Genomic DNA, 15,446 nt, shown 5'->3' on the forward strand with positions numbered 1-15,446 from the left:
TTGTTTGTGCTGTTTGTCCCTTGCCGTTTCATTGTGGATAATTCTCTGTTGAGATTCCGACATGTAGTTCCTTCCATAACAACAAAATCGGATTTAGGTCTCAAAATAATTTATGTTAATAACAAATGTTTGATTAAATCAAATATCATATAAATATTTTGCATCTTAAGCAACCTCCATTCATTGATATCGTCAAAGCTATTATTGACATTTTAAGGTTCATTCACAAATGTTCTTGGTTCATGTATCATGTTCAACAAGATCTAAAATAATAGAAAAAGTTAGGAACAATATATTTTAGGCCCCCATTTCATTTAATAATGATCTTCTGCTTTGTTTTCTAAATAATAAATAATAAAATGTGTTTTGATATAAAAAATGTGTAAATTATAAGGATGTGAAAGTTTTTGTTTTGTGTTTTTTTCCCTAAGGATGTGACCAAAAGATCTAGTATCATGTTCTATTATTGAGAATAATAATGACATATCTTCTTTTACATTATTTCGGGTTAGTGTAAATTATTTTGTTTCATTATTGAATATGTGATCTATGCACGATTTTTCAAAATCAATAGGTTATAAGTACCTAATTTTCTGGTCTATAATTTTTTTTTTAAAAAAAGTTATTATGCATTTTAAAAGTGACTTTTATGAGTCTAAATTTATGTAGCGTGTTCAAGATATGTAAACTTGCATAATAGTAACTAATTTTGGTTACTAAATGTATGTTGAATTAATATGTTATTTTTCAAAGTGTTTTCCTTTCGAAGAATACCTTAATGAACATGTTAGCTAAACGACCAATCAAATGTAATAAAGATCCCTCCACCAACTACCATAGATTAAGACTTAAACCACTTGTTTACTTAACATATTTAGCGTTAAATCATTAAACTTAAAAGAAAATCCTCATTTAACATCAAAGTTTTCTTAAAGAAATCCTCTTGATTAAAAATTTCCATCGAAGTACAGAAGAGACGTATGAAGTTGGATTGTTTTAAGAGTAAAGATTAGTTTACAATTACAATAGTCTAATATGAAAAGTACCTTTTAAACACTTTATTGAAATTAAAGACTATTGAAATTAATAAAGTGCAATACAACCATGAAACCGATTTCATCCAACTACATAGATGAAATTGATACGGTTGTCAATCCGAACATGGTTAAATTAGATAAGATTGGATTTCTTTTTTTTTAAAAAAAAATCACAATTAGAAAAAATGTCAAACTATTTATAGAAATAACAAAAAAACACCTTCTATTAGCGTCTATCACATAATATCAATGATAGACTTCTATCAATTTTTATCATTAACAGACACTAATAAACTTTTATCAATCTCTATTAAATAAGGTTAAATTTTGTATAAATAGTTTCTTTTAGTTTTCTATTTTTTATTTTATTAAAATTTTTAATGGGGAGATTGGGTGAATTTATAAAAGGACATTGGTTGCTGCAAAGAACATGGCGTGATTGGTGGTGACACTGTTCTAATACTCTTATGTCCCACTCGATTACAGACAACCCTTCCTCCTATTTTATTTTTTTTTCTTTTATACTTATTATGTAAATTAATAATTTCAGGTACTTCGTTTTTTTAAATTTTTTTATCTGATATTATTTTTAAGATTTTATTTGGTTGATTTTCTCTCTTTCCTAGTAAGTGGTTGGTCACTCATTTCAGAAAGCCAACCAGAAGAAAATTTAGATTAATTAATTCTGATCAAAATTTAATAATTATATGATAGGAGAGAATCATTTCATCAAGATTAGTATGTGACATAGCTAATAAAAAATAAGTATTGTAACATATTTAAATATGTTATATTAAAATGTATTACCAATACCAATATATTTTGAAAAAATTGAATTACAAATTTAATCCAAATAATTTGGGATTAGTTTTCTTTTTTCTTTTTTCTTTTTTTTTACCTTCAACAATAAATGGAGAGAAATATTTGAATCTTTAACCTCTTAGTCTAAAATAAATATTTTATTCTAATTAAAGTTATTGAATTATGTTCGATTAAGTTTAATTTAATTATAATAATTTTGCAAGTTTCAATTTCTAGTTCCTTTTTTAAGGGTAGAGTAGCATAAATTCATCAAGTCCTAATTATATACATTTTAAGTTCAAATCGGCATATGACATACAGCTGTGAAAAATGTAATAAAAGAATAATTTAGTAAATTCTTTTGAGAAGGTAACATAATTTTTTCATTTCTAGGTCTAGTTTCTCCCTATGTTTCAAAATATTACATTTCTAAATTTAGTTTTCAAAATACTACCTTTTTAAATTTAGTTTCATTTTGTCCCTATATTTTAAAATACTATATTTTTAGTTTTTAGATTTTGATTTTGATTTAGTCTTTTAAATTTCAAAATATTACGGTTTTATCCATGACAATTATGTTTTGTTTCGATTTGATTCCAAATTTTAAGATTTATGCTTTTAATATCGTTTTTTCACTAAACACTCACATGCAATCTTTAATATTTATGTCATTAATTAATTTAAAATAATTATATAAAAAATATAATTAATTAAGTTTCACTATTTGTTCATCACTATTAAATTTCATTTTAAAATCTCATTTCATAATCATTTTTTATTAGTTAATAAACATTAATGACAAAGACTGAATAAGAGTATTTAGTGAAAAATTTAAACTAAAAGTGTAAATCATGAAACTTAGAGACCAAATTAAAATAAAACTTAAATTTCAAAGGTGAAATTGTAACATTTTGAGATCTAGAGGCTAATAGTAAAACATTCTAAAACTTAAGTACTAAAATGAAACTAGACTCAAGACCTAGGAAACAAATAGTTATTTTTTCCCTTTTTTTTTTTGAAAAAAAAGTTTTTTTTTTTATGGTTAATAAAAAAAAAAAAAAAAAGATTGCATACACACTGATTAATTGCTCAAAAGATCCATTTTAAAAATCCAAAATGGTAAATGACCTAATTCTTTTAAAAAATGTCAAATGCCTCTTTGTTGATGTCATGACCACTGAAGTTACGTTATTGCCCTTCTTTTTTCTTTTTCCTCTTCTTCGGTGCAAGAAATCTTCCTCTACACATTTTTTCTTCTCTAGCTTCTTCTCCTCTGTACGTCTTCTTCTTCTTCTTCGGCACGACGAGTCCATGTGAGCAACTCCGATGCGACCAACTCCGGGGAGCAAGAGATAAGAGAGAGGAGTGGTTTTGTGAGTGATGAAACGAAGAGAGAGCGAGACATAGTAGTCTGTGAGTGATAAAAAAGAAGAGAGAGTGAGACGAGCTAGAGTGAGAGATATAGTGATTCGTGAGTGAAAAGAGAGAGAGAGAGCTAGACGGGCAAGAACGAGACTACTTTTTCGCATGCATGCGAGTATATTTTAGTTATTTCACTCAAATTTGACGTCAACAAATGGTCATTCAACCATTTTTTTTCAAAAATCGGGTCATTTCACATTTTTTACTTAATTTTTGGATCATCCATCCGGCGGACCCTAAAGATGGATGGTTGAATCTTGAATCTTATACCACCTCGAAATTATTGCACAAAAAGAAAAGAAAAAAAAAAACATAAAGATTTTAACATGGGATATAGAACAATCAAAGGAAAAAGATTCCACAAAGAAGAGAGACTAATCGACACCTCACACCATACCTTATTTAAAAAAAAAAATACAAAAATAAAGGCCAAAAATGAAAGTATAGTCCAAAAAGCATCTGCCCTGCGTATCAGATTTTCCATACATTAGAACGTGCACACCATTATTGATATCCCATAAATAATTTTATTAACCCATATGCTATGATTTTCGAATTCTCCGAATATATACCATTGTTTTTGTCTCTTTAACCAAACTATATATTATAATTCATATAAACATCAATTTAGAGAGAGAGGACAAAAAAAATTCCAAACCAGAAAAAATTATGATAATTTTAGATTACGGTTGTGTTTGTAACCACTAACCACCCTGCATCCCCCAAACTAAAAATCTAAATTAATGTCGGCCGTTATCTGTGGCATCGGGTGTGCATTCATCGCCGACATGTCGGATGAGGTTAAAGATTCAAAGGGGGGATGTTCTTCATCTTAAAATCTTATCCACTTTTTTCTCTTTTAAATAAATACAAATTAAAATACCCTTTTAATGGCCTGCTGTGAAAATTGGCAAAGTGCCATTGCTTTGTATTTGAAGTTTTCTTTTACAGAGAGAAAAAAAAAATGTAAAAGCATGAGTTGGATAGAAGGGGTTTTATTTTATTTTAATTAAATTTTTTTATTGCAACTTTAAATAGGTGAAAGCTATCGACAGAATGTTTGACTTGTTAATTTAATTAAATATGAGTTCATTAGACTTGAAGTTTGGCTACTTTTTATTTTATGGAATTTGTGTGCTTAGATTCTTAAAAATTAAAAGAAAAATTATATAATATTTTTTTTGTTGATACCAAAATATGGATCAATCGTAAATTTGTGTTATGAGGGAAAATAGTCTAGGTGCCTACGAGACAAAAGAGATTAAGCATCGGAGCATCGGTTAGATCAGGTAGATCCACCATTTACCGACGAGATCACGTAAGAGGAGGTGCCTCGAAGACTAAATTGTCAGTAATGAAAGCCTATAACGGTTCGAAAGATCCTGAAGCACTTCGACACTTTTTGATTATGGATGGAACTCCATGGAGTTCAAGATGCAATTAGCTATCGAGCTTTCTCATTCACGCTCGTTGGACCTGTGCAAAATTGGTTCCACAAGCTTAAATGAAAGTTAATAGCCTCTTTTCGTGAGTTGACTCGTGCTTTCATCACTCAATTATTTGAGGGTCGATATCAAAAAAAGTCATCAATTCACCTACTTACGATTAAATAGGAAGGCATGAGATGCTAATAAGAGAATACGCGACTCAAACACATGTTTTGTACTTGGATCACAAATTTATGATTTGAAAAAGTTAATATATAAATTTCAAAATTTTAAATTTATGCAACTTATAGAACTATTAAACTTGTATAAACGAAAAAGAAAAAGAAGAAAGAGTTAAACTTGTTTTTCTATTGTGTTCATATTATTCTTAGTGGAATACTCTTGTAATACGTTATACAAGAGTTGTTTTCCAAGTAAAAGCATTAATACTAAAAATAATTTTGAAATATGAATATATTACACGTTTCTCTATTAAACCGAAAAACTTTATTAGAAAAATTCTAATACAAGAGGATTATTCTAACACCATTAACAACATCAATCTTCTAGCTTTTATGAATCAAAATGTTTTTTGTATAAAAAGAAAAACGTGTTAATGCACATAATTGAGTTAATAATTTGTGGTGATATATGATATATGTTATAAGAGGTTAAAAAACATTTTTAGTCCCTAAACTCTCATAAAAGTAATAATTTAGATTTTAAACTTTGGTTTGTAATAATTTAGTCCCCGTACTTTTAAGTTTGTGTTAATTTAGTCAATGAACTTTTGTATGTAACAATTTAGTCATTGTACTTTCAAATTTGTAACAATTTAGTCTCCAACGTAAAAAAAAAATCAATATTTGATGTCATTTTTATTATTTTGTGATGTAGACTTTGTATTTTATAAAATTATTGAGTTTCTAATTAGTTTATCAATCTATTTAGGCAAGAAGTCTCATTAAATTTTCACATTAATTTCTACAATAAGAACTAAATCGTTGCAAATTTTAAAGGACAAAGATTAAATTGTTACACAATAAAGTTTATGGACTAAATTGTTACAAAATTAAAAGTTCGAAGACTAAATTGTTACGAACCAGAGTCCAATGACTAAATTGTTGTTTTTATGAAGTTTAAGGACTAAAAGAGATTTTTGACCAACATAAAAAGTAGGTGAGATTTTGACCGATTTTAATTAGGAAAAAATTTGGATTTCTTCTCGAATTAGGATAAAAAATGAGTAAGAATAGAAACTCAAGTAAATAAAAACCAACAAAATTCCATTATTGGGGATGAGTGATGAGACATAAGACATAAATTTCAAAATTATGTGTATAGTTACTCATAGGCAATAAAACAAAACCACAAAAAAAAAAATTCAAAACTAAAAGAGGAAAAGTAATAACAAAATATACATTATCCTTTAAGAAAACAAAACTATTTAAATTGACAGAGGATTATGAAATTTGAAAGCAAGATTTTTTTCCCCCTTTCTTTAAAAAAAAGTCAACATAGCAGTTGGAAAAAAATGCATTTAAAAGGAGGAAGCCAGTTCATGATCTCGATTATCATTTTGGAAAAAAAGGGTCCTATAGTTCGGTTGAAAAGGAAGTAACTTGACAATTAGTACACTTAAAAACCAAACTAATAATGCTTGATACTAATAACAATAATATATTACCTTCCAATTTTGACTCGGGTTTTTCATCTTCATTTCAATTTGGTCCCTATGTTCGTAAAGTTTCAATTCACTCCATTTTAATTTGGTTTTTTTAAAAAAAAAAAAAAATTTGCAAATAACCTCAAGACTATTACTAATTATTCATTTCTAGACACAGCTTGCAGCTACCATGGTGTTCTTCAATTCAAACCCTAGCTAACACAATAGAAGCTCTTATTATGACTTTATGATGTGATTAATAATAAAAATTTATAACCAATAAAAATACACTACATTAGAAAGTCTTTATAGAAACACCTTTTTTTTCTAATTCGTAGGCAAATATTTCTTTTGAATTAAAAATTTTATGTCTTTCTTTAAGATATACTAATGAATAATAATTGTTTTGGAGTATTAGTGGGCCCACGCTTCAACGACACCTACAATATTTAGAGTTATCAACAGACCATAAAATCTTTGTTCAATAAGTAGAATACATTGTTTTCGAATTTAGACAATAAGCGAATGACAACCACTTATTAAAATCATAAAAATAATATCAACGCTACCTTTTTGGTGTCAAAACATGTTAAAATAGAAAATCTTTTAACTAGCTTTGTATGTTTACATGAATCAAGATTAGCACGGTTAATAATATCAACACAAGTATTAAACTGCACGACGTTGACTATGAACTATAGTATAGATTGATTGAAATTGAAACAATTTAAGTTGAAAGCGATGGCATTTCTTTTCTATCTTTGATAGTAAAATCTTAGTACAATCCTTTATAGAGTAGTTAGTTCGTGATTTTTATCATCGCGGCGTGATCCAAGATTTATTTATTTATTTTCATTATTAACCGTGATTGTAACTCAATGAGTTATAACCCAAAGTTTAGTTTAAAGATGAGGCACCATAGATGGTACCCGCTGTCCATTCAAATTTTGATATTGAAAATAGGAAATTTGGAATTTAAGAAGAAAAAAAAATAATGGAAAAGGAAAGGCATCCGTGGGGATCGGCCAATTTAAATAGTAAATTAGGAAGAAAGTAAGTTTCCAAAGAGAGAGAAAGGGAGCGTGCAAACACGACATGTACAAAGCGGACCACGTTAGAATGAGTGTCCATGGTCGGTTGGTATTGCATTTCCATTCTCCCTTTTTCTTCTCTTATTATTATTATTATTATTATTCATATTCTCTTCTTCTCTCTTTCACTTCAACTCCTCATTAATATCAATCTCTCTTACTATACTCTCATTACAACAAAAATCCCCTCTTCTCTTTTCTTCTCTTTCTCTCCGATGAGGAAGCTTTGCCCAAATTTCGACCGCGAATACGGTCTCGACACCGTCCTCGAGGTTCCCATTCCCGAGGAGATGTTTTCTTCCACCACCACCAAAACCCACACCATCTCATGGCAGGCCATGAAATCTTGGGTAAAATCAAATCATCATCATGACAAATCATCACATGTTGGTTCGATCTCCTCGTTGTTCGGAGGTCGCAACGCCGAGATCCAGCTATTACTCGGCGTTGTGGGAGCTCCTTTAATTCCACTCCCCATCACATTTGATCAACAACCCATCACTCGCAACATCAAAGACAACCCAATTGTAAATAATAAAAAGATCTCAACTTTTTGAAAACCCATTTCGATTTCTATATTTTGCATGATGTTAATTAATATTATTGTTCAAATGGAATACAGGAAGCGTCAATGGCCAAGTATATAGTGCAACAATATATAGCGGCAGTGGGAGGAGAACATGCGTTGAATTCAATTGATAGTATGTATGCGATGGGGAAAGTGAAGATGGCGGCGTCGGAGTTTTGTTCCGGCGAAGGGTGTTTGAATGGGAAAGCGGTGAAGGGTGGGAAGAATAACGGGAAAGGCGGTGGCGGTGGCGGCGGAGAGATGGGTGGCTTTGTGGTTTGGCAGAAACGGCCGGAGTTATGGTGCTTGGAATTGATGCTGTCGGGATGTAAAATTAGCGCCGGCAGCGATGGGAAAGTGGCTTGGAGACAAACTCCATGGCATCATTCACATGCTTCTCGTGGCCCTCCTCGCCCCTTACGAAGATTCTTGCAGGTAAAAATTATTCGTTGTATTTCATTTTTTTTAAAAAATAATTTTGAATTTGAAGTGTTAAATGTGAAATGTGAATGTGTGTCCAAGATTTTTCGAAATGGAATTTTTAATTCAACTAATTCAAATAATAGTGTTATTATTTGGTGGAAAGTGCTTCAATGGACGTGGTGGCTACCACGGTTGAAAAGTGATTTTAATCCCTCCACCAACCTTTTCAAGTTTTGATCTTTAACCTAACCATTTCATAAAGTGCTCTTGCTTTCTCTTTAGGTTTTCTTATTTTCTCTCAGAGTCATAGTCATGAATGTCGTTGTGGCTAAGTTAAATCTATTTTCATACATCTTATTTAATAAAAAAAAAAAGGAATAAAATGACAAATTTTTAAGAAAAAAATTTATCAGGTAGTTAGAGACTTTGGTGGATTGCACGAATATGGATGTGACCTATATTACACCTAAGTATTTTTCTTTCCTGAAATTTTGATTTTCTACAAATAATAATAATAGTAATATAATATTTTTATTTATATTTCTATTCTTAAGACTTTGTATTTTTCTTGGACTTGTTTTTAGTTATTAAAAAAATATTACAGGTCCTTTTAAACTACCTAGACTAGTCATAGATAGACATGTAAAAATAATAATACTTAGGTATGGATTATACCTATTTTTATACATTTCATTGAAATTATTTGATCATAATTTGACACATACAAATTTTTCTTACATTTTTTTGAAATATTTTAATTATTTTTTATATATGCGATAATAGTTAGATGCACTTTTCAATACACCCAATATTGTTTAATGTTAAATTGCCTAAAAAAACCAATTTTTTTTTCCTAAAGAAAAACAAAGTTCTTAAATCTTCTTCAACACAATTAAAAGGTTATTAAAAAAAAATTAATTTGTTTTACAGTTATTTTCATTAATAGTCATAACTCATAGACAACCCATGTTTTCATATTTCAAAACTCCCTTTTAAGTAAACTTAAAAATCTAGCATAAAACAAAATTGATTAATAATATTTAATTAAATATTGAAATTTTTCATTTAAAAGAGAAAATTAAAAAAATTGTGTAGGGGCCGGAACTTGTTTTGAATGTTTCCACTTTCCATATTGGGCCGAAATGGGCCGGATATACTAAATGGGCTTTGTTTTATACAGGGACTAGATCCAAAATCGACGGCGACTCTGTTCTCAAACTCAACCTGCATCGGCGAGAAAACGATCAACGACGAAGATTGCTTCATTCTAAAACTGGAAGCCGAATCTTCAGTCTTAAGAGCAAGAAGCAGTAGCAGCGTCGAAATAATCCGCCACACAGTTTGGGGATATTTCAGCCAAAGAACCGGTCTCCTCGTCCAGCTTGAAGATTCACATCTTCTCCGAATCAAACCCGCCGGATCTCGAAACGACAATATCTTCTGGGAAACGACAATGGAAACTCTAATTCAAGATTACAGAACGATCGACGGCGTCAACATTGCACACGCCGGTAAAACAACGGTTTCGCTTTTCCGGTTTGGGGAAACGGCGGAGGGGCATTCAAAAACGAAGATGGAAGAGAATTGGGAGATTGAAGAAGTTGATTTCAATATAAAGGGTTTGTCGATGGATTTCTTTTTGCCTCCGAGTGATTTGAAGAAGGAGGAAGAAGGAGTTGGTATGATTACGAGTAACGGGAAGTTTCCGGTGACGATGCGGTGTTCGGCGGGGTCGAGGATGTTTTCGTCGAGAGTGGTGGCGATTGATCAGAGTGATGAAGATGAATCGGAGGAGAGTAATCAGAGTGATGAAGATGAAGATTTCTGAAGAATTGTATTAAAGAAATATTAAACTCAAATTTTTGGAAATTTGTACATAAACCATGGTTAATATATATAAATATGGGACATGGACTTTTTACTAATTACAAAGGCTAATGTGTTGTTTTGTTTTTTTCCCTTTTCAAAATTATAGTTGTAATTTAACAAACAATTCCGGAATTTTGTTGAAATAAATTGTAATGTAACGTTTTAAAATAAATAAAAAAAAAAAAGGTAACATTTTGATATTATTATAAATATTATAATATAAGGTGTAATATAGATACGTATATTTAGTGTATTAAAAGTCTAAATGTCATTATCTCAGTCTCATTACTGCAGGTGTCTTTCTACTTGTTCGTGTTTTATAAGTGCACACACATATTGTCCATGTAATGTCACATCGTAGTTGCTAAATTTATTTAGCTAATAAATAGGTATTTGGTAGATTTTGTTGAGAAATCAAAGAATTTTTTTGGACTGAATTTAAAAGAGAAAAAGAAAATTAAAAATTCATATATTTTATTATTTAGTTAATTTATTTCATTTATTTTAATATTATATTTTCTTGATATTCATATAATCGTTGTGCCTCGTTTTGCTCCTCAATTTTACAACACGTTATCATCACAAACTCCTTTCATTTCTCCTGCTAAAAATAAGTCGTTTTTTCCTATTCGTTATAATTAATAAATTGAATGTTGTTTCGCATATTTGGTATATATTAAATTTTTAATGTAAATACAATGTTTCGCGATAGTGTTACAATGACAAATCTTACAAAATTAGATTTCACAATTATTGGCATTAATGATAATAACTTGATGCGAAAATATACTTGGATGTCATGAACCTTAGAGAAACAATTAAAAGAGAGAATACGACATCTAATCAAGAAAAAGCAAAAATCGTGATTTTTCTTTGTCATCATTTCCATGAGGAATATCTAACAATAAAAGATTTTTGCATATTGTGGAAGAATTTGAAAGAAATATATGATCACTAGGAAACAACTATTCTTCCTTAAGCTCGTTATGAATTGGCACTCAAGGCTTTAAGATTTTAAATTAGTAGGTGATTACAACTCCGCATTATTTAAAATCATTTCAACGTTATTGTTATGTGGAAAGAAAAATACTGATGCTATATGTTAAAAAATATATTTTCTATCTTTGTCTCTTGAATATGTTCCTACAATCGAATTCGCTAACGATTACACAAATTTTCATATAAACATTACCTTGATTGATCTGTATCAAACTTCACCAAGGAAAAAAAAGTGGAAGTAAATTTTCTGAATCTAAGTGTAAAACTAGAGTTATTACAGAAAATATTACCAAAACTGTGGTAATCTTGAAACGATTTACAAAAATAGAGCACATTTTTTGTTTTTATTATATTCAATCTCCTCGAAATACTGAACTGTGGTTTAAAAAAGAAAAAAGAAAAATATTGGTATACCTCAACAAAGTTAAAATCCCACCCTTCAAAACTCTCCACGTGTATCCTCTCTTTCAAAATATAGTTTCATCTTCAAATTGCTATCCTTCTCTATTTTCTGCTATTTCTCTCTCTCTCTCTCTCTTTTTTTTTTTTTTTTTTTTTGTGTTTATTTAATTTTTTCCTTCTCGGTGATTATATTTGCCTTTAATTTTTTTTCAATTTTTTTTAATTTAATTTAATTTTATATATTACACTAATGCCCTATTTTTTGTCTTTCCGTTTTCTCTCTTTAAGTTTATTTTATTTTTATATTCAAGATGGTAGATATATATATTAAATAAGATGATGAATTAGTTTGTTAATCTCTTTTTATTGATTTTTTTTAAATAATGTTATTTTAATATATATTAACAAAAATAGGGTAGGGTTGAAAAGATTGACAAAAATAGGTTTTTAATCGTATATCGATACACAATTACGCCTGAATCGTGTACCCGATACACGAAGTACTCGAGTGCCTGTTGATCTGGCACGCGCAGACTGCCAATGTGGTAGTCATGTAGCGTTGACTAAGGTAATTGTGTACCTGGTACACGACTTCCTTCCCCATTAAATCGTTGTGCGGCCCTTCTTCTTCCTCATCAGAAAGCTTCTTCGTCGATCTTCCTTCATTTTCCTCCGTCTTCCTCCATCCAAACATCGTTCGAAAACCTTCCAACATAATCGAAAATTTAACCATCCATCCAAACATCATCTAAAAACTTCGATCTTTCTCTGCTTTTCTCCTTTTTTATTAAATTATCTGTCTTCCTCCTTCTTCATTAAACCGTCTATCTTCCTTCGATTTTCTTTGATTGAGGTAAAAGTTTTTCCTATGATGTTTTCCAAAACATAATCTTATATATATATATATCATTTTATTAGTATTTGGGCTGAATTTAATGTGTAGTTTATGGATCCATGATTTATTTTTGGATATATGTTGAACTTAAAAATTAGATTTTGTTCGTCTATTTTTCTGGATGATTATGTTTGCCTATTTGTTATTTTTTTTATGATTAATTTGTTGGATGATTATGTATTTGTTGGGTTGAAAATATATGTATATGTTTATAAAAATGAAGATTGGTTTATATATATATATAATATTTTGTTTGCATTTGGGCTGAATTAAATGTATGATTCATTGATATATTATTTTGTTTTTATTTGGACTAATTTAAATGTATAGTTTATGGATTTAAATTTGGACTGATTTAAAGGTATAGTTTATGAATCTTAGATTTGGACCGATTTAAATGAATATTATGGATCCTAGATTTGGGTTGATTTAAATGTATAATATTTAGATCTTTAGGTTGAACTTAGAAATTGGATTTTGTTGGGTTGACATATTAACATTTTTTTTTTGTCAACTATAACGGTTGAAAAAATCATAATAAATATGTCGATGCGTTCTGAAGATTTAGTTATTCTTGAACCTGGAAATGATGGAGACAATGATATTGATGTTGAAGTTGATGAAGTGATATTGATGTTGAAGTTGATGAATTATTTGGATATGATAGTAGTGGGGAACATGATCTTGAGTTGGTACCGTCGGATATGTTCACCCAAATAGATTGGGAAATTACAAATTCAACATGTGAACTATGGTCTACTTTGGAGGAAATGAGTATAGATAGATAATTATAGTTTAATATATAAAGGAATGTTGTTTAATACTAAAGAAGATTTATAGCTTACGGTAAAAAAATATTGTGTGATAGAACACTACGAGATTATTGTAATGGAATCAAATCAAGATCTTGGTATGTTGGATGTAAATCATGGAGTGATGGTTGTGATTGGAGGTTATGGGCATGTCGGCATAAAACTCATGGGATGTTCGATATCATCAAACTTCAAGGTGGCGACCGGAGTTGACCGATGACGATCGCAGGAAGTGGCGACCGAGTTGGCCGGTGGCGGTCGCTGGGTGTGGCGGCCGGAGTTGGTCGGTGGCGGTCGCCAAAGGTGGTGTCAAAGTTGGCCGGCAGCGTTCGTCGAAGGTGGCTACCAGAGTTGACCCGCAGCACCCGCCAGAAGGTGGCAGCCGGAGTTGACCAACGATGGTCGTCGGAGGGAGGCGGTCGGAGTTGGCTAAGGTGGTCACTGAAAGTGGTGTCTGGAGGTTGGTCGACGTACTTCCTAGATTAAATTAGAAAAAGAAAAGAAAAAATAAAAAATAAAAAAGAGTTAACCCATGGATTTGAATAGTAAACAAGGTAGAAAGCCAAGACTTCCTAAATTCATGCCCCAAATAAGGGTTGGGTTTAAGGATACCTAACTCATCCAATCCCAACCCTTGAAACAAACACCCCTCAAGGTCTAGAGTATAACCAAGTAAAATGTGTTGAGATGTATGCATAACTTAGTATCTCCCTGTATAGCCATGCATCCCACAGGTGTTTTTGGATGGGTCAAGATTAACATTGCACTTTAGAAATGATTAGTATGTCAAACTCTGTCATCTCCTTGGAAGTTTTTCATATTTTATATGTCCAGAGATAATGAACATGAAAAATCAAAATGATTTTAAAAATTTTGATAAGATATTTTTGGATTAGGAACCTCATCATGTTTTGGACTGTGACAACAAATGTCAAATGAATATACTATTTGATAAATAAGTGTCACGTCTGCTGAAAATATAACAAATTTTCATTCGTTTTTCTTCAGCTTTCAGGTTCCACTATTTGGTTATTATTTTGTGTTTTCTCTTTCATGGTTGTTATGTTGGACCATTGATACTACGCCATGTGGCATTTTATATGTTAATAAATGGCGCTACACGACATGCCATAACAATTGCTGAAGGTCGGTCGTTTAATACATTTCTTCTATCGTTTATTCTCTCTACTTATCATGTAGCTAATTGTCTCTACGTTACATCCTATCGTGTACACTCTCGACCCATGGTGTAGCGTCTTCCTTATCGCCTACACGCTCAACCCAGTCGTGCAGTCTTCTACCCTATCATCTACACTCTCACCTCTATCGTGTAGACACTTGCCTCTATCGTTTAGATATTTGGCAACGATCATTTAGTCTTTTGACAACGATCGTTTAGCCTTTATTTCTCTCTATCGTTTACATGGTATCAGAGCTCTAAAGCATCCTTCCCTTCTTCATGGCATCGAGCTCGGGAACATCTGAAGAAAACTCCACCTTACAAGTGACATCAAATCCAGGTATCCATTCAACTGTTCTACCTTCGACCACCAAATCTATATCTTCTCCGTCGTTTACCCCACTTGCTACTCAACATGCCCCTCACCCTGCTCGAAATCCATTATACCCTCTGCAATATGGCCCTCCACCACCACCCCTTCACCCTCACTATGCCAGTTATCCCACCCATCCTTCTTTTCCAAATCAAGTACCGATTAATCCTTTCTCCATAGTCCCATCCTCACAATCCCCCGTAGCAAAGTTCCCTCATATGTCCCAATCCCTCACTGTCAAGCTAAATGATTTGAACTACCTTCTTTGGAAGAATCAGCTTCTCAACCTCATTATAGACTATGGCCTTGAAAGTTTCATTGACGGTACCTATCCACAGCCACCAAAATACCTCGACCCTCAGAAAACTCAACTCAATCCTCATTTCTCTTATTGGCAGAAGTGTCATTGCACTATTATGAGCTAATTACTCCTCTCTCAATGAAGATAAAATGGGAGAAATCGTCGGATACGAATCCGCAT

At 31.1% G+C, this 15,446-nt stretch overlaps 1 protein-coding gene across 1 annotated transcript; it reads left to right on the forward strand.

Annotated features, from left to right (window-relative positions):
- The first annotated feature begins 7,458 nt into the window (after positions 1 to 7,458).
- Positions 7,459 to 10,360, forward strand: LOC120076338 (replication factor C subunit, putative (DUF620)). The gene is made up of 3 exons (XM_039030144.2): positions 7,459 to 7,971; positions 8,067 to 8,447; positions 9,616 to 10,360. The coding sequence occupies exons 1-3, from the start codon at positions 7,483 to 7,485 to the stop codon at positions 10,261 to 10,263; spliced, it is 1,518 nt and encodes a 505-aa protein (XP_038886072.2). The 5' UTR covers positions 7,459 to 7,482; the 3' UTR covers positions 10,264 to 10,360.
- The last annotated feature ends 5,086 nt before the right edge of the window (positions 10,361 to 15,446 follow it).

This window comes from Benincasa hispida, chromosome 4 (genome assembly GCF_027475165.1).
Source record: "Benincasa hispida cultivar pf3 chromosome 4, pf3_genome.v1.1, whole genome shotgun sequence".
Lineage (NCBI taxonomy): Eukaryota > Viridiplantae > Streptophyta > Magnoliopsida > Cucurbitales > Cucurbitaceae > Benincasa > Benincasa hispida.

What these genes read in the sequence shown, in the direction of transcription:
- LOC120076338 (XM_039030144.2), top strand. Translation starts at nt 7,483, where the DNA reads ATGGTCGGTTGGTATTGCATTTCCATTCTCCCTTTTTCTTCTCTTATT. An exon ending in ACATCAAAGACAACCCAATT is followed by an intron (nt 7,972 to 8,066) that starts GTAAATAATAAA and finishes AATGGAATACAG; the next exon opens with GAAGCGTCAATGGCCAAGTA. An exon ending in CCTTACGAAGATTCTTGCAG is followed by an intron (nt 8,448 to 9,615) that starts GTAAAAATTATT and finishes TGTTTTATACAG; the next exon opens with GGACTAGATCCAAAATCGAC.